The sequence below is a fragment of the Erythrolamprus reginae genome, chromosome 3 (assembly GCF_031021105.1).
Source record: "Erythrolamprus reginae isolate rEryReg1 chromosome 3, rEryReg1.hap1, whole genome shotgun sequence".
NCBI lineage: Eukaryota > Metazoa > Chordata > Lepidosauria > Squamata > Dipsadidae > Erythrolamprus > Erythrolamprus reginae.
The window spans coordinates 59623430-59642712 of NC_091952.1; the positions used below are offsets into that span (position 1 = coordinate 59623430).

The 19283-nt window shown below is 39.6% G+C and overlaps 1 protein-coding gene across 8 annotated transcripts in view; it reads left to right on the forward strand.

The window, feature by feature from the left end:
- Window positions 1-19283, forward strand: part of SRGAP2 (SLIT-ROBO Rho GTPase activating protein 2) — a 236130-nt gene that overhangs the window by 81848 nt on the left and 134999 nt on the right. For all 8 annotated transcript variants that reach the window (XM_070745533.1, XM_070745535.1, XM_070745534.1 and 5 more), the window contains exon 3: window positions 4132-4324. In XM_070745533.1, the coding sequence (XP_070601634.1) occupies window positions 4132-4324 (193 nt within the window). The remainder of the gene's footprint in view (window positions 1-4131; window positions 4325-19283) is intronic.

Below are 19283 nucleotides of genomic sequence, written 5' to 3' on the forward strand. Positions count from 1 at the left end.
AAATGCTGCTGGAGGGAGGCTCTTTTTCAGTAATTATATCTCATCTAGATAAAATTTATAATTTGTATGTTTGTGTGTTTCTTAAATACAAGAAGTGGGGAGAGAGAAAAAGGTAAGTTTGTAAAATAAAATATTTGGCAAATATATCTTTTCCTGGATGAAACTATTTCTATCCTGTTTTTTACACAGATAATCCTATATCTGTAAAAAGGGCAGAAATATACTGACTGTTAAATGCTATGCTGCCTTACTTGTATTACAGATAAGTACTCAATTTACAACCATTCTTTTAGCAACTGTTCAAAATTGCAATGGCACTAAAAAGAATTACTTACAATCAGTCCATACACTTATTACTGTTGGAGCTTCCCCATGGTCATATGGATGAAATTCAGGCACTTGGCAACTGGCATGTATTTATAAGGTTGCGATGTTCCAGGCCATGTGATCCAAGGGTGGATTCCACTTATCTTTGCTACCGCATTCGCATTGCGACATTTCACGCGTGTCCCCTCGTGCAAATTCACTTCTGTGTATGTTCAGAAGGTGGTTTCATCCCGAAACCCTGATGAATTGCTCAGCTGTGCTTCGGGTGAAGAAATAAAGGTTGGTATTAACCCGGGGGTGTTCTGGTCTAGCTTTGCTGCTCCAAAAATACTCTCTTTACAGGCTTGGATTTTCAAAATAACATTTATTTATTTTCTTCCACACTGGAATTTGTCAATGTACATCTATGGCATTCCAATCTCACAGGATAAACTACAAAGTCATAAAATTCTTTCCAATTAACAGGTTGTTGGCTTCTAACATCTCCTTATCTCTGGGTCAGGTTCAAGCTAATTTCAAACAGTTTTATCATGCAATATTAAAACTCACTTTGCCAGAGAAACGGCAGAACATCCATCTTGTCTCCTTCACTTTGTAGAAAAGCATCATTCATTTCCGGCCATCTCCGGATGTGAGGGATTAGAAACATAGAAACATAGAAGACTGACGGCAGAAAAAGACCTCATGGTCCATCTAGTCTGCCCTTATACTATTTCCTGTATTTTATCTTACAATGGATGTATGTTTATCCCAAGCATGTTTAAATTCAGTTACTATGGATTTACCAACCACGTCTGCTGGAAGTTTGTTCCAAGGATCTACTACTCTTTCAGTGAAATAATATTTTCTCACGTTGCTTTTGATCTTTCCCCCAACTAACTTCAGATTGTGTCCCCTTGTTCTTGTGTTCACTTTCCTATTAAAAACACTTCCCTCCTGGACCTTATTGAACCCTTTAATATATTTAAATGTTTCGATCATGTCCCCCCTTTTCCTTCTGTCCTCCAGACTATACAGATTGAGTTCATTAAGTCTTTCCTGATACATTTTATGCTTAAGACCTTCCACCATTCTTGTAGCCCGTCTTTGGACCCGTTCAATGTTGTCAATATCTTTTTGTAGGTGAGGTCTCCAGAACTGAACACAGTATTCCAAATGTGGTCTCACCAGCGCTCTATATAAGGGGATCACAATCTCCCTCTTCCTGCTTGTTATACCTCTAGCTAGTATTAATTAATTTACACTCTGAATAGCAGATTCAAAACCTCTTTCCCAAAAGCTCGTCTTTTCTTTTCTCTAACCTCCTACATTTGGCACTTAACCAAGGGCTATTATCTACACCCCCATTGTCTGAAAAAGTACTACTATCCATCAGTGTTCCCTCTAATTTTTTGGGGGGGTGGGTGGAAAAGTATAGTGTCTGAGCGGCAGTCCCTTCGGGACTGGGCGGCACAGAAATAATAAATGAATAAACAAACAAACAAACAAACAAACAAACAAATAAATAAAAAACCCACCCTGTTTTGCCTCAGAGAATTTCAAAATAAAATACTGTACTGTGTGTCTATAACAGTGAGCTCATAATAGGGCAACTCTATCAATATCAAAATGCCACTTAAATAGTTGAGCTAGTTTCAAACTAGATTTTGATTTTCTTTCTCTCTTCCTTACTCCCATTCTTTTTCTTTCTCTTTTCCTTCCTCTCTTTTTTCTATCTGTTTCTCTCTCTTCCTCTCTCTCCTTCCCTCTCACTCTTTCCCTCGGCTTCTGGGCAGGTTTGGAAAACTCTGAGTTGATGATGATTTTTAAGTGAGCGATTGCTCACTGCTCAGCTTAGAGGGAACTATGCTATCCATGCTAACCTCCGATGGATTTTCTACTAAACTCTCATCACCACTGTCCTCTTCCACTTCTCTTAAATCAGGGCAAATTACAACTTCTGCGTCTTCCTCCTCCTCTGAATCTCTCAAGGCTGACAGGGAACACTCACAACAGGGGGAGGGCGGGAGGGCCTTTTTTTTTTCAAAACAGAGGACGAGAAGAAGCCATCCAAACACTGAAAAACCACCGAAAATTCCCAAAAAAAGATGGCGGCGCACACAGACCGGCATAGATGGAACCGGATCTGTGATGCCATCTTCACCTCACCAGTGGGTCTCTAACAGTTCAGGCGATCTGATTTGAACTAGGAGGAACCCACCTCTGTCTTGATTACCATTTGCGACCTTTCCAGACGGCTTCTGACAAGCAAAGTCAATGGGGGGAAGCCAAATTTGTTTGATGCACATACTGTAGCTACTGCAGTGATCTGGTTAACAACTCTGACAAAAAGGTTGTGTGACTCATTTAACAATTGCCTTGCTTAGCAATGGAAATTCTGGTCCCAATTGTGGTTGTAAGTCAAGGATTACTCGTATTTAATATAAATTCAATCTTGAACAAGCTCAGAAAGATGGCAGCAAACATTCAGTGACATCAGCCCTCTTAGATTAGTGTTTGTGTGTTCCTAGGATGTCAAGAAGAAAAGACACAATTTGGTAATTTGAGGAGAAGGGATTGGAGAATAAGATGGGGCTTATTCATGGCATTACATAGCTAAAAGTAATAACATAAGATTTCATTGTAAAGTCGAAGAAAAATGCTGTGAATTTCAAAGTTCAGTACCTTGAATATTAATTAACTTAGTTTTTCTGTGTTCTGGGAATATGTCAGAGTAAATTCTGAAATTGTACTGCAAACATTGGGTGACCTTATTGAAATATTTTAAGGCCAGTTTTTTTTTTTAAATAGTGTGTTAACCGATAGCATCATCTGCACTCAGAATACCCTGCATGCAGTCAAAAATAATCTGCTTGCAAAATTTGCTCAAAGGCATTCTTTGCATGAAAAATGAAACTGTCTTTCTTGTGACATTTCCCAACTGAGCATGCAAATTTGTTGGACTTTTCAAAGGCGAACCATTCACAATTTGATGTGCTGTGCTTAATTGCAATGTCGCAGTTGGAGACCCAGCGTGAATAGTCCCAAATTGGTATCTTCTGGGAAATGTGCGGCATGATCAGTGCTTTGGTTTTGCCGTAGGAATAGTCTGCAAAGGAATTTAATAGTGTCTCTAGAGGAAATTTGAGCTAAGAGTGGAGAATTGGAACATTATCCAACCCTGTGGCCTTCATCTAGATTGAAATTCAGTACTTATTTGGAAAATGATTGCTAATATATGCTTGGCATGGTTGATTAATAGAATCTTTACCAGTAAAAATCATCCTTGTAAATAGATAGCATTGGAATCAGGTTGTTTGGTTATTCATTGATTAGTTTGTCTAATGCTTAATAGCAATTGGTGGGTTTTTTAGAAATTAGCTGATCCAATGAGTAACAGAAAGAGGATCTTTAGTTAATATTTAATTAAAGTCCTGTTGGTGTATGACAATCAAGAGGAATTTTAACTTTCATTTTAAAATTTGTTTTTAATATCCTTTTCTTTTTGCACTTATATTTTGCCCTTTTCCCAAGGATTTGAGAACAGTGACTGTGACGAGGTTATCCAAGTTTATCTTCAGAATCTCATAATGTTAGAAATCTTGATCATTCTGTGTGTTTCAGAAACTGATTGAGTTTAAACCTATGTAACAACTTGTAGTTTATGTCTCTCATGCCACAAAAATAAACAAAAATGTTTCTTGTGGTTGCTATTTCACAATTAGCTTTAACAGATACAGGCAGCATATCCAGATACTGTAGTTCATATCATTTTATGTTTTATTGCTGTTTTCATGACTAATTCCCCCCTCCCTTGTTTTACAGAGATTCGAGCCCAGCTTATTGAACAACTGAAATGTCTTGATCAGCAATGTGAACTGAGAGTCCAACTGCTCCAAGATTTGCAGGATTTTTTTCGCAAGAAAGCTGAAATTGAAATGGATTACTCCAGGAACTTAGAGAAGCTGGCTGAACGATTTCTGGCAAAAACAAGGAGCACCAAAGACCAGCAATTCAAGTAAATCATTTTTATTATTTTTTTGGAGCAAATGGGATCTGGGGAGCGAGGGGGAAGCCATAAAACTGGAAAGATGCCAGCTACCAGCATGCAAATCACATTGCTTTATGAATGTCATAGTCAGGTTATTGTTGGTTTCCATTTCATTTTCATTCTACAGTATGTTAAAATACAGTGGTACCTCATGATACGAACTTAATTGGTTCCAGGAGAAGGTTCGTAAGGTGAAAAGTTTGTAAGATGAAACAATGTTTCCCATAGGAATCAATGTAAAAGCAAATAATGCGTGCAAATCCTTCAGGAAAATCCCAAACTTTAGAAGGGAGGCGAACAGAGGGCATGGAGGAGCAGCTAACGGGGGCGGGTGGAAGAAGCAAGGCTAGGCTAAAGGGTGAGTGGGAAGGAAGAAAGGCAAGGGGGGCACCCCTCCCTTTTCTTTCTTCAAAAGACACCCTTTCAGTGCTTGCAAACACGCGGTTCTCCTAGTTATTTAAATGGAGTCTTTTCCCCCTCCAAGCCGCCCCTCCCTTTTCTTTCTTAAAAAGACACTCTTTCAGTGCTTGCAAACACACTGTTCTCCTAGTTATTTAAATGGAGTCTTTTCCCCCTCCAAGCCACCCCTCTTCTTTCTTAAAAAAAAGGGGGGGAAAGAAACCCCTTCATCCCAGCAGCAGCGGCTTGGGTTCGTAAGGTGAAAATAGTTCGGAAGAAGAGGCAAAAAAATCTTAAACACCGGGTTCGTATCTTGAAAAGTTCGTTAGAAGAGGCGTTCGTAAGATGAGGTACCACTGTACTAGGTATGAACTTTTACAGTGCTGCAGTTACTTATTTTATATAATAATTTTTTGGGGGAACAGAATTACTACTTTTTATGAGAAACAAACTATTCTAGAAATAGAAGTTATTGCTATAGAAATTATTGCTATAGAAATTATTGCTATAGGAGTTGCTTGTAAGAATGTAGGATTCTTATCAAAATCCTAGAAAATATATATTCACCTTAAAAATGTTTTTGACCTTCAGCTTTTCAAGTATGAGGGGTTGATTATATCTCAAAATAACAGAAACAGATAGTTGGCAAGAATTAAACTGTCAATTGTAATTCTAAACTTTTCTGCTTTTAACATATCTTTAGCAAGACTTTCCTCCCAGGATCTGTTGCCAGTCTGTCAAATGTCTTCATACCAAATCTGCTATAGAATACAGAAAAATAAATTCACTTTCAAGTTATTGATTGATTATATATTCCTGTAGTTTCCTTGGCTGTAATACAGCAGTGATTTGTCTTTACCTGAAATGTATCTTTTTTCTACTTCCTTGTCTGGACTGCAGTACTGTACTTCTGTTTTCTGGAGTTGTCCTATCCAAGTTTTGGCCAGATCTGACTTTTTCAAATATTGTATGTATAGGATAGGCTACCAAGAAAACAAAAAGTGTTTCTGTACTTAGGATTTCATATTAAGTCCCCCCCCCCCCCCCAGCAATTAATGCAAGGATAAGCTTCCATTTCAGCATGCCATACATTTTATTAATATAAATCTCTCTCATTAAAGCCATAACTTATATTTCTGCTTTCCTTCTGAGGGGCATGTTCAATTGAGTATCAGGTATGGAAATGGCCCAAGTGACCTAAAAGGTTTTTGATTGATGCTGCAGGGTGAATCACTGAAAAAAGTGAAGTTACCAGTTTTTAAAACAAAGTCTTACGTCCCCATAGAAGACAGTATTCATAGCTCAGGGTTGAACTTTGGAGTCCTGGGTATTCTCTGAGCTTGGTTAATGGTTTGCAGATGTTTCATTATCCAACTAAATAATGTCATAAATGATGTTACCTGGTTGGATAATGAAACATCTGCAAGCAAACAATCACATTTAGAAAGCAGCAAGGACTCCACACACTGTTAAGTAATTATACTGTGAGTGAGCCATCAGTTCAAGAACTAAATTTTCAAAAGTGGGCAAGAGCAAGCAAAGAGACTAGGGAAACATATGCAGATGGTACTGTTCAGAGGACTTTTTTTTTTTTTTGGCAGATTCCCACTAATTTCTGTTGTTATCACAGTCAACCCATCCCTCCCTAAAAGTCTTTCCTGTTGTTCTTTAAGAAATAGGTTCATCTTCCTCTTGGCAGCAAATTCTGCTTGCTTTCATAGACAGTGAATAAGAGGAAGGACCTACTGCAGATCAGAAAGCGCTGCAACTCTGGTAGCAGAGAATAAAGCTAGAGTGTTCATGAAAAATAAACAGGAAATGGAAGGGATGTTTTCAATTTTTCTAACCTAGTGCTAGAAAGAAATAATAAAAAAGAGATTTAGGATCCCATCTGTTGTCTACCTGCCTGCTTGTTCAGCTATGTTTCTATCAACGGATTAACTGTTTTTTACACAATTGGCCTTCTGAATACTTATGAGCTGTCTTTTTTTTTTATTGTTCCACTTTTAAAAAGTGTAATCATACAAAATTATGCGGAATTGGGTGGCCTTTACATTGTATTAAATTAATCTACTTTTCTTTTAAAAAATTAATTAATTAGATTTATAAGCCTCCGTTCTCCTCACAGACTCAGGATGGCTTACAAGAATAAGAAGTCGACAAGATAAAAGTAGAATACAATTGAAACATTAGAAAAAAATAGACAAAACCCAATATAAAAACACTCAATCATCCCTCAGTCATACTAATGGCCGGAGGAAAGCTATCACTCATGGTCTCCAGGCCTGCCAGCATAAATGTATTTTTAGCGCCTCCCAGAAGGCAAGGTAAGTGGGGGCGGTATGTCTCTCCGGGTGGAATTGGTTCCAAAGGACCGGGGGTGCAACAGAGAAGGCTCTCCCTTATGGATCTGCTATTCGGGACCTTTTTGGCCGACAGGATCCAGAGGAGGCCGACTCTGTGCGACCTAACGGGTCGCTGGGGCATGGGAGGCAGAAGATGGTCCCATAACTAATCTGGTCCCGTGCCATGTAGGGCTTAATATGTAATAACCTTATTTTATATATAAATATATTGTATAAATATTTGTATAAATATTTGTATAATATAAAATTCAAAAATGCAAAAGAAAATGGTAGATAAAATAGGGGAGGGAAAAGAGAAGGGAAAATGTAGGAAAAAAAGGTGTAAGAAAAAAATAACCCATTGACTTCCAACTCCCTTTGGTACAGCAGTACAATAAGATAACATCAAACCTCAATTTTTAACATAATAGTATAAACTAGTTATCTCTATAATAATAAAACAAGATTTAATCTGGAGGGAAATTCTGGAAAAAGAAAGACCATGTTTGAAAATCAGTCTGGGGCTTCAGAGAAAATATTCCATACTAACCCTTTCTCTGGCGTATCCCTATGGGAGAGACTGTTAGTCAGAGGCTTAAAATATTGCATTGCCAACTGTTTCATTCAAACTCTTCTTCATTTTGGTCCTCTGACCAAGATTAGAACATATGCAGACTACCATGTGTTTCCCAGTACACAGAAACACACACAAGGCAGCATGATGGGAGAAGAGAAACAAGCATACAAAGAGACAACATGTTATTTCATTACACAAAAAAATGATACTAACGCTTCCTATACCCAGTGCTGATAAAGTGCTGGAAAGAATTCTAGGTCTGCTGTGTATATACTTCCCCTTTCTTATTTTATTGCAGTCTTTTTTTAAAAAAAGCTCTCAATTCAATGGCAAATCTTGAGGTGGGAAAAGCAGAGTGAACAGGAGGTGGGTGATGGAAAAATATGTTCTCCCAGATGCTCTCATTATTACTTAACTTTGCTGCCAAATTTTGGCAAATAACAGGAAACACAGACAAAGGAAATTGTCATTCTAGCAACAACTTTTAATTCAGACATATGTTGAACAGGGAGATTGGAGGTCCCTAAAACTAAGAAAGCGCCATTGGGGACTTGTGGCAAAACTGATTGTAACCAGGAAACAAAAACTGGCAGATAAAGGCTGAAGAAATATGCACTACCTTACATGATTGATATGTTTTGTAGGGACTAATTGTCTACTCCTATCTTATATAAGCATAACTTCAAATGTCAGTGATAGTAAAAGAATTATGGAGATAGAGTTACAATTCTCAACAGCTTAGAATTTGGAATGCATAGTCTTTTACTTGTAAATGGTTTTGCAGTTTACTAATATTTATCCTCATCCCTATTGTTTTCCATCCTCCCTTTGTGTTCAGAAACTCTCATTATGACTTGAGCAATTGTTTAGACTTTTTGTGCTACACCACAAAGATTTTTAGATTCTTTTAATTAAAATAATGAGCTTTCATTCTACAAAGTACTAGATCCCAGCATCCCTATTTTCACATATAAGCTCCAATTAGTTTGTTCCTTTAGTTTAAAAATAAGAGAGCAACAAAAATGATTGCTGAAAAATATAGCGAACTGCTCTCAAAACTGAAGAGGGAGGGTGGGTAGCGAAAATGGTACGGAGTGATGGCAGGCAGTAAAATTACAGATTTATGTTAGTAAAGTGGGTATTTTGTGACCGTGTAAAGCTACTTTCTCACCCATTTGTCAGAGTGCTTTATTATATATATTTAAAAATCCACATGTGATCACTAACCCCTAAGGATGGATATACAACATCTCAGGAATCAGATGTGGCAAATTCTCATTTTCAGACATTGAATACAATTGCGACTCTTTTGTCTTCCAAAGCTTCCTATACCCACCATCACTACCAAGGACACTTTTTCAAAATGCTTAGACTTCTTTTCCTTCCTAAAAAAAAGAAAAGGTCTAGAAATTTGCCCCATCAGATACACACTTCACTGCAGTCAACTTTCTGTGCGACAGCTCACCACCAGTGTTCCCTCTAATTTTTTGGGGTGGGGTGGGGGTGGAAAAGTATAGTGTCTGAGCGGCAGTCCCTTCGGGACTGGGCGGCACAGAAATAATAAATAAATAAATAAACAAACAAACAAACAAACAAATAAAAAACCCATCCTGTTTTGCCTCAGAGAATTTCAAAATAAAATACTGTACTGTGTGTCTATAACAGTGAGCTCATAATAGGGCAACTCTATCAATATCAAAATGCCACTTAAATAGTTGAGCTAGTTTCAAACTAGATTTTGATTTTCTTTCTCTCTTCCTTACTCCCATTCTTTTTCTTTCTCTTTTCCTTCCTCTCTTTTTTCTATCTGTTTCTCTCTCTTCCTCTCTTCCTCTCTTCCTCTCTCTCTCCTTCCCTCTCACTCTTTCCCTCTCGGCTTCTGGGCAGGTTTGGAAAACTCTGAGTTGATGATGATTTTTAAGTGAGCGATTGCTCACTGCTCAGCTTAGAGGGAACTATGCTCACCACAATTCGACAATTCACTACAGAACAAGAGTTATACTAATATTAAAAAAATTATGGAATAGAATCATTAAAGGATGCAAAATGAGGGACAAAATGAAATGTGAATGACAAAAATTGATAAAAAACACATTTTAAATAATAAAATTGAATTTTTGAATTGTCCCGTGCTGAGTTGGCTATGGTAAGTTGCCGTATCGGGTTGTAATCGGTACGGATAAGGATGCTGTATAAGTAGTACACGTAGCTTTTCTTCTGCTGTGGGTGCGCACATGTATCCCAGCGAGATTTTGCTTCTGCACACGTGCGGAAGCAAAAAAAAATTCACTAAAATCTCTCACCTGCATGCGTCCCCTTATGAAATTTTGCTTCCTGCACATGCGCAGGAGCAAAATCTCACTGAGATGCATGCACAGACCCCTGGCAGAAGCAAAGTTGCGTGCATAGTGCATCGGTAGCAGCAGAATCGGGAATCTGCCCTTGGTAAGTTGGCCATGGCAAATAGGCTGTGGTGAGTTGGCTGCAGTAAGTTGACCATGGCAAGTTGTCCCATTCTTTTTCTTTGACTTCTTCCCCGTTGAATGCTATTTCTCCAGTGTCACAGAATCACAGAATTAGAATTCACTGATTTTCGACCTTGCTTGAAAATCTCCAGCAATAGAAAACCCACAATTCCACAGGGTTCCATTGCTCACTAGCTCTCACAGTCAGTAAGTTCCTCCTTACTTCATGTTTGTATATCCCTGTGTAAAGCTTTCATCCAGTTTGAAGAATCCAAGATAATGATATATTCTATTTGATAAACCTAGGCCCCAACAAGATAGTAGTAATTGTCAAGCCATAGATAGGTATTTGAGACATTCATGAATACAATAGGGATTTAACCATTCCTTCCACTTATCTATCTATCTATCTATCTATCTATCTATCTATCTATCTATCTATCTATCTATCTATCTATCTATCTATCTACCTACCTACCTACCTACCTACCTACCTACCTGTATGCTGCCCCTCTCTGTAGACTCGGGGTGGCTAACAACAGTGGTAAAAACAACATATAACAAATCTAATATTTAAAATAACTAAAAACTCTTATTAAAAACCAAACATACACACAAATATACGATGCATAAATTATATAGGCCTGGGGGGAGTGAATATCTCAATTCCCTCATGCCTGACGACAGAGGTGGCTTTTGAGGAGCTTACGAAAGGCAAGGAGGGTGGGGGCAATTCTGATCTCTGGGGGGAGCTGATTCCAGAGGGTTGGGGTCGCCACAGAGAAGGCTCTTCCCCTGGGTCCTGCCAAACGACATTGTTTTCTCAGCAAGAGTAATTATTAATGTGAAAAATAACGGGCAGGAAAATACATTTTTTCTTACTTTTTTGGGGGGGGGGGCTTTTTACCCCTACTTCCAAACTATTACCCTAGTAAGCATGGATTTGGAGCATGCTCCTGAAGAGAATGAGCAAGGGTGTGGAGGAGAAACATTTGAAGGATATCACCTCAGTGATATATGTGAGGTGACCAAGATGGAAGTAATGTGATTGTAACTTTTCTAATTAATAATTTTAGGCAGGATGCCATTTCTTCCCACCCTCTTAGCTTATTTCCAGATGGAGAGGCAGTAAAAAAAAAACACAAGCAAGCTGAAACAACATTATCTGTGTCTACCATTTGTAACTGTTTCCTCTTATTCACATTAATATGAGCAAATATATATATTTGAAACTCATATTTGGCCAATATTGCACATATGACATCTTGCTATTATAAGGAGCCACATTCCTTCCCTCTTATATGATTAGAATGATCACATTGGGAAAATGGAACTTTGTTTTAGTTCACTTGCTTAAGCATCTTTGGTTATTCTAAAGGATCTTTCGTAGGGATAACAAATCCATATTAACAGCCAGAACCGAGACTATGTGCTAAGAAGTTTATCACAATCTGTTTTCAATTAGGTGAAAGCAAAACCTGGAAGTTAGCAGAAAACAACAACACAGCAGAATACCCAGGGAAATAGACAATTAATTGTGAAAATCTTGATATCTTCCAGAACAACCTAGACCTCCCTTGAGCTAAAAAAAAATATCACAGATACAGTAGAACAAATTTCCAGCACCTTGGCCTAGAAACCCTTTCTTAGTTAATTGCAACTTATGTCATCTTAGAGACTTTGTTTTCTGAAGTGCCAAATTACTTCCAGCATCATTTTGCCTTTGTATTCCTCCCCTTTAATTTTAGAAATGCTGTTGTAAACTTTTCATTTGAAACTTTTAGTTATACTAACTGTTTAGTAAGCTTTAATAATTTACATGTATGTTAAGTCTAGAACTTTGGTCTTTTAAAAAAAAAATGGTATAGCCCAGTGTTGGCAAACCTTTTTGACACCAAGTGCCGAATCGGGAGTGCGCACAAACCTTTTCGGCACAATGCCAAAATGGGACAGGCTTCTGGTTTCTGGCCTGCATATGTGTGCAAAGACTGGCTGTCCAGTGAGCATGGGCTGGCTCTGCCTTGCTTTTCGGGGATCCTTGCCCCTCCCTGTCTACCCCCTGCTCCCCATCGGAGTGGCGGGGCATCCCCACTGGCAACCGAGTTCCACAGCCCCAGACAGGGAGATAAAGTTGGGCAGGGAATGCCGCCTCCCTCTGCTGGAAAGCCAGAGCCCCTTCCTGGCCTCGAAACAAGCCACTACAGGCTTCCCTCTCACACCACTTCTGCCAAGGGAGCGTGAATGCTTTTTGGCTGGCGCATCTCTTACCACTTCCTGTGACCATTTCCTAGCCGGCACATCTCCATGCTTAGGAGCTGTACTCTCCTCCTCCTGAATACTGCAGCATCCCATCCGGAAGCAGCAGCATGAAAACTGCTGAAGGCAAGGGGCTAGGAGGCATGCCGGAAGAGGAAGGGGAGCAGACCTGCCTGCCAGGATGGCTGGGCTGGGGCTTCCCTCCCTCCCAGGCCAAGTGGGCTTTTTGCATGGCTTCAGGCCTCCTGCCGGGAGGGAGGGAAGTCCCAGCCCACTAGTCCTGGCCAGCAGCTCTGCTTCCCTTTCTCTTCCAGGGAAGCAGCAGCACAAGGACTGCCATCGCCAGGGGGAGAGGGGGTGCATCAGAACTTGGAAGGGGAAGGGGAGCAGAGCTGCTGGCCAGGATGGGAGGGCCAGGGCTTCCCTCCCTGCTTTAGCAGGCTTCTTGAATGGCCCCAGGTCTCTAGCAGGGAAGGGGGGAAGTCCCAGACTGCCCATCCTTGCTACCGCCATCCCCTCGTCCCTGGTGGTGGCAGTTCCCTGGCGGCATTTCCCCAGCGGAGGCAAGAGCAGCAGGCAGGACAATTGGCTGCCTAGCCAGAAAGCATTGCCCCATGTGCCCAAGCTGGCCAAGTGCTCCTGACCACAGACATACCAGTGCCATGGGCTGGAGGCTGGGGGCCTTCCCGCTTGAGTGGGGAGGAAGAGAAATCCTGGAGCACCCATCCTGGCTGGCAGCTCTTCTCCCCTTGTCTTCTGGGTTCTGGCACATTGGCCACCTGTCTTCACAATTGCAGGAGCTCTGGAAACTGGAGGACCAAATTCCTGGTGCGCGCATGCTCTTCTGCTTTCTGGTGCTCCTGCACGCGTGAAGTCCAGCTGGTTGGCACACTGGAACCCGGAACAGCAATGGGCAATGGCTCCACATGCTTAGAGAGATGGCTCTGTGTGTCACTTCCGGCACGCGTGCCATAGGAGGCAAACAAGTCCCTATTTGTAACCTTTGTTTGGATCATTATAGGACCGTAGCGTTAACTAAGGCAGGTATTGTAGTTGTGTTGAAATTGTCACACAAGTCCATTCACCTTGTATTATTTTAATTATTTATTTGTTCTGCGAGCTAAATATCTCGCTCTTCATATAGTCTTGCTTTTAAAACATCTCAATACTTGACTCATTCAGTCAGGTTAATATTATTGGCTTACTTTTGGCTATAAGCTAAGGTGCTTTGGAATTATAACCCTGCTATAGAGATAAAAGCATATAATCTATTAAGGTTGATTAGCATTTAGAAAGGAGTATGGTTTTTTTTTTAATTCTATGCACCTAGTACAATAAGTAGCAGATGTATTTATTCATGATTTCTCTATTTTAATTTTCTTTTAATCTCAGTGTTCATTTGAAAAGTATCAAGCCAGTTTATGTTGACAAACACTCCTTACCCTCCATATAATACAAAACTAAAAACGTATTCAGGGAAGAAGAGAAAACCATTCTTATTATCTCTGGGAATGGGAAGCAGTTCAGGGCCAAATTCAGCTGGTCTTGAGCAGTGCCATTTCTGTGCCCCCCCCCCCCCCACACAGCTCACCCTCTGCTGTAACTGCTGTTGGGTGATGGTTAAAGGAGGGGGGAGAAGCCAAATGAAGATAGTCTTTCAACCAACTTGATAGTGGGCCCCGATTTCCATCTCGCCTTCTGCTGTGGCAGATTGACTGGCTGCTATTAGATGATAGCATGGGATTTTGAGTTGGCACAAAGCAAATGTCAGGGTCTTTCCTATGGCCAGAAAAGAAAAGTTTTCTTCTTCGTCGGTTTCATGTCACAAGAATTATAATGAGAATTTTACTACCTTTTCCTGTTTTTTTCCTCCCTTGCTACTACAAAAAATAAAAAATAAAACGCAGCATTTTCCACTGAAAAATCATTTATATCTCTCTTGTAATTGACTATTTTATGTATTTAAATACGTTACATGTCTTTTAATTAAGAATCTACCAGCTTATTCTATTTAAACCTATTTTGTTATACAGTAAGACCTCACCTATCGCTGGTGTTACGTTCCAGACCCGGCCGCGATAGGTGAAATCCGCGATGGGGAATTTATCGACTGATAGTACTTATTTAAGTATTTATATTGTAATTGTTTGGTAAGTTTTCATTGTTTTAAGTGTTTATAAACCCTTCCCACACAGTATTTATTTTAGATACAGTATTTAAATACAGTATTTACAATTTTAGATTTTTTTTTTTGAAAAACCTGCCGATCGAGTTCCGCGGGCTGTTTAAATCTGCCGATCGACTTCCTCAGAAACCCGCGAACCAGCGAAGATCCGTGAATGATTTTTCTCATTAATATTTCTTGAAAACCCGCGATGAAGTGTAGCCGCAGTAGGTGAAGCGCGGTATAGCGAGGGACTACTGTAATCTAATATAGTTCCATGTATGATACTTGAAGTACTAGAAAATCACTGTAGTTATGACAGATGATGAAAGGGAAATGCCCAGAGAAATAAATTTTGTCAGCAGAAAAACCTCAGGAAACCACCTTAAACTTGAAAATAATTTCTCCTCAGAATATGCGTTAACATATCTGAGTCTGCGGAGAGGGGCGGCATACAAATCTAAATAATAAATAAATATTGTGGTATGGCGAGCAAGGCTTATTTCTTTTTTGGAAAGTAGGCTTCAGAAATGACTTTAACATATCAACTGGGCGTTCTGCAAAATTCTTAAGTTTTTGATTTTCAGTGGAATTTTAAATTTCTCTGGAGAGGATATAAAGAAGCCAGTTTGTAGCATGTGTCATCCCTTCTGAGAATTGGTTTCTGCAGGTTGGAAATTTAAGTCCAATGGCTTTAATAACTATCTATTAGAATCCTCTTAGCTGTGGCAGTAGCAACTATTTCTAATTTGGACGTATTTGCAGCAGTCAGACATGATCTCTTTTAATATGCTGGCATTGCTTTTGTCTCATCTCAAGATAAGGCTGTTATTCTTCAGAGAGCCATGCTTTCAATCTCAGCTGTTTGTGTCACCTGCCATCTGTCGATCACCAGTGATTTGAAATACCAAGCTCTGCTAAATCACAGCTTGAAGCAAACTTTCAAAGTAATTGGGTAAACTAAACTATGTAAAATTTGGGTCAAATTGCTAGAGGAACTTAATTTTTTCCTTCTGCTAAGCTGCCATGGGAATAGCATCCTAGTATGTTATTCTTGGTCTCTTACATTGTAATATGAACAGCCATGTATATACAGTATTGCTTACTATGAAAGGAAATAGTGTGATGGTATGTATGTAAGTATACCATCTGCTGTAAACATGCTCCTCATATAAAATAAAAACAGCAACCTAGACTCAATATTTTTTTCCCTTGGTCATTATAGAAAGAATGCCACTAGAAAATAACCTCTGGTGATCTCTTGACTCTAGAATGTGTTTCCAGAGTAAATTATTCCATCCCTTTTAAGATTGCTTTGTGATTACATCTTTGTGTTTTAATTGTTTTCTCTGAAGCTGTTTTAATTAGTGTAACTATTCATTTAATTTGCAGTTTTATTATTATACACATGATATTGCAGTTCCAGTTAGAAATGAGTTTTAAGATCTGTGCAAACTATCTTGAAAATAAACAGGTGTCTGCTTCTTAAATAAATTCCAGTATCCTAATATTTCGGACAAAAGATTCCAATGACTTTTGGAAGCTCAACAGAATTTACTTTGTACAAATTATAATAGCATTTCAAATCTGTTTCTGAAATTTCAATGGATACATTGCTTTCTTACTGTTAAAGGACTTCTGTTTGGTATGGGAGGATGCTGAGATGACTGTACAGTGCTCCCTCGATTTTCGCGGGTTCGAACTTCGCGAATGGCCTATACCACGTTTTTAAAAAAAATTTAATTAAAAAATACTTCGCGGGTTTTTTTCTATACCACGGTTTTTCCTGCCCGATGACATCATACATCATCGCCAAACTAACAATTTTTGCAAGTAAATAACAAAAAAAATAATTATTGTTAATAAATAATTATGTTTATAAATATCAGGATCACTAAGTGTCTTATTCAATGGTGAGTACCAATAATAATGGTGAGTAAATGGTTGTTAAGGGAATGGGAAATGGTAATTTAGGGGTTTAAAGTGTTACAGGATGGCTTGTGATACTGTTCATAGATGGTGTATTTACTTCCGCATCTCTACTTCGCGGAAGTTCGACTTTCGCGGGCGGTCTCGGAACGCATCCCCCGTGAAAAATGAGGGAACACTGTACTACTATTGGCTAATGTTATCAAGCATCCCTCCCCCACCTCCCATAGCTCAATCTATGGAAGTTCCTGGCTAGGAAGCAAGTATAATACTGAATATACCCAATTTTTGTAGAGTAGCATTCCATAGAAAATTTTGTTTGCCCAAACACAGCTGGATTACTAGAAGTTGGTCAGAGCAGAGTTCTGGCTTTTTTTTTTAATGGCTAAGCAGCTCTATAATACTTCCCTGAAATATTATATTCTTTCCCCTTTGGATATTGCTTCCAAAATTCATTGTTTACATTCAGAGACAGTTGAGAACTCCACCTAAACTCGCTCAGGACTAATGAGTTTCCACGATTCCAAAAACTTTTTTAATCATAAGGAGTCTTGCTATAAAGTTTGTTTTTGTGTTTGTGTGTAGGTGTGAGTGGTTCTTCATTTTGCTCTGCCTCCTGGCAATGATGCTATGCTCACAGCTTTGGAATTAGATTTTCAAAACCAGGTTTATACAAAACAGAAGGCACCTAACATTTTAAATATGTCTAAGACTTTAGGCAAACAGGGGTCCCTTGTTTATTTAGTCCTGTATGTTCCATTCAAAAGGCAGGTACAGTATTTAGTCTAAAATGCACCCGTGCTGAAATTAAAACTGTCAGGAAACTACATTGGGATTTTATACATGGAAAAGATATTCTCTGCTCTTTTTAATAAATCCACATGTACCATTGTACTGTCATCTATATTGTTGATCCTAAAGGGCAGAAGCTATCTACCTCTTCAGCATCTTCACTCTCAGTTATAAAGCTGGCTGTTAAACTTATTTTTCCAACCTGCAATCTTTATATGTACCTTTTTAAAACTGTGCTTGACTTTTATTATTAGAGTTTACAGATCCTTTCATTTTCGGCTGTTAGACTAATATCATCAGTACAGTGATCCCTCGATTTTCGCGATCTCGATCTTCGCGAAACGCTATATCGCGATTTTTCCCACCCGATGATGTCACTCTCTTCCTTTCTCATCTTTCTTTCTCTCTCTCTTTCTCTATCTTGCTTCTTCCTCTCTCACACTCTCTTCCTCCCTCTCTCATCTCTTTCTTTCCTTCTCTCTCTTTCTCTATCTCTCCCCCTCTTGCTCTCGAGCGGCGGGCGGCGGGCGGGCGGGCGAGCGGCGGGCGGGCAGCAGCGAGGAGCCGAAGATCGAGGTTTCCCCTTTGCGTGGGCGGCGGGGAAGACCCAGGGAAGGTTTCTTTGGCCGCCCAGCAGCTGATCTGCTCGGCAGCGCGGCAGCAGTGAGGAGCCGAAGATCGGGGTTTCCCCTTTGCGTGGGCGGCGGGGAAACCCCGATCTTCGGCTCCTCGCTGCTGCGGCGCTGCCGAGCAGATCAGCTGCTGGGCGGCCGAAGAAACCTTCCCTGGGTCTTCCCCGCCGCCCACGCAAACTCCACCATCTGCGCATGCGCGGCCATGGAAAAAGGGCGCGCATGCGCAGATGGTGTTTTTACTTCCACACCACTATATCGCGAAAAATCGAGTATCGCGAGGGGTCTTGGAAAGTAACCCTCGCGATACTCGAGGGATCACTGTATACTGCAAGTTATCGATGTTTCTTTCTCCAGTTTTAAAACCACATTCAACTTCCTTTAATTCAGCATTTACTGTAGGTTTGAGTTCATAAGTGGACATTATTATACAGCCTATAAAAATTATTTTTCCAACCTGCAATCAAACCTGTTTTGCCATGTTCTGTTCACACTCTGACTTCCTGACCTGTATGTGTCATATTCGTCTTAATGACTTGTTCATTCCACTGCTTCTCTGGTTCCTTATTGTTAAAGTTCAGGACTTCAAAGTGATTCCTGATGTTCCTCTTGAAAATGATGGATATGTGTTCAAGATCATATTGAGAAAGCTGACTGCTTTCTTCTTTAGTTTGACTTGGAACTTGCACACAAGTAGTTTGCGTTCTTTACCTAGCCCTTTTATGCTATAATTGAGCACTCCACCACTTTTTAATAATTTGATTTCTGTATATGGCATCCAGTGATGTCAGTCTATGCAGGTGTCATTTTGATTGTTTGAAGACAGTATAAGCTGTGAAGAAATAATTGGAGTGAAAAACTTGTGAAGTCAGTCTCCTGTTTTGTTTCAATTCCCGAGCTATACAATTCAACCTCAGTTTCATCCTTAATGTTTTCAATTTTGGCATTCCAGTCTTCAGCCATAAGCAGCATATCTCATGTGAATGTTTTGTTGATGTCAAAACCAACTTGTTCATAAAACTCATCAGCTTGCTCTTCTTCTGCTTGTGGTTGGAGCATAAACCATGGATGATCATCATATTAAAGGGTCAAGTCCATGAAATCTAGTTGATATTATTTGGTCATTGATTTCATTGTTGCCAGGTACCGTTCTTGCTATATTCTTCTTAAGTATAGAAACAGTGCCATTCCTTTTTGGGTTTTATGTTCTGAATAGTAAACAGTACAGTCTTCTGATGAAAGTGTCCAGTTTCAGTCTATTTTGCTTTGCTACTGCCTAAGAAGTTAACCTGCAATCATTTCATTTCATTGAGGTTTCCTATGTTCATATCCCCATGTTCCTGGTTCTGACTGTAAACTATGTCTTT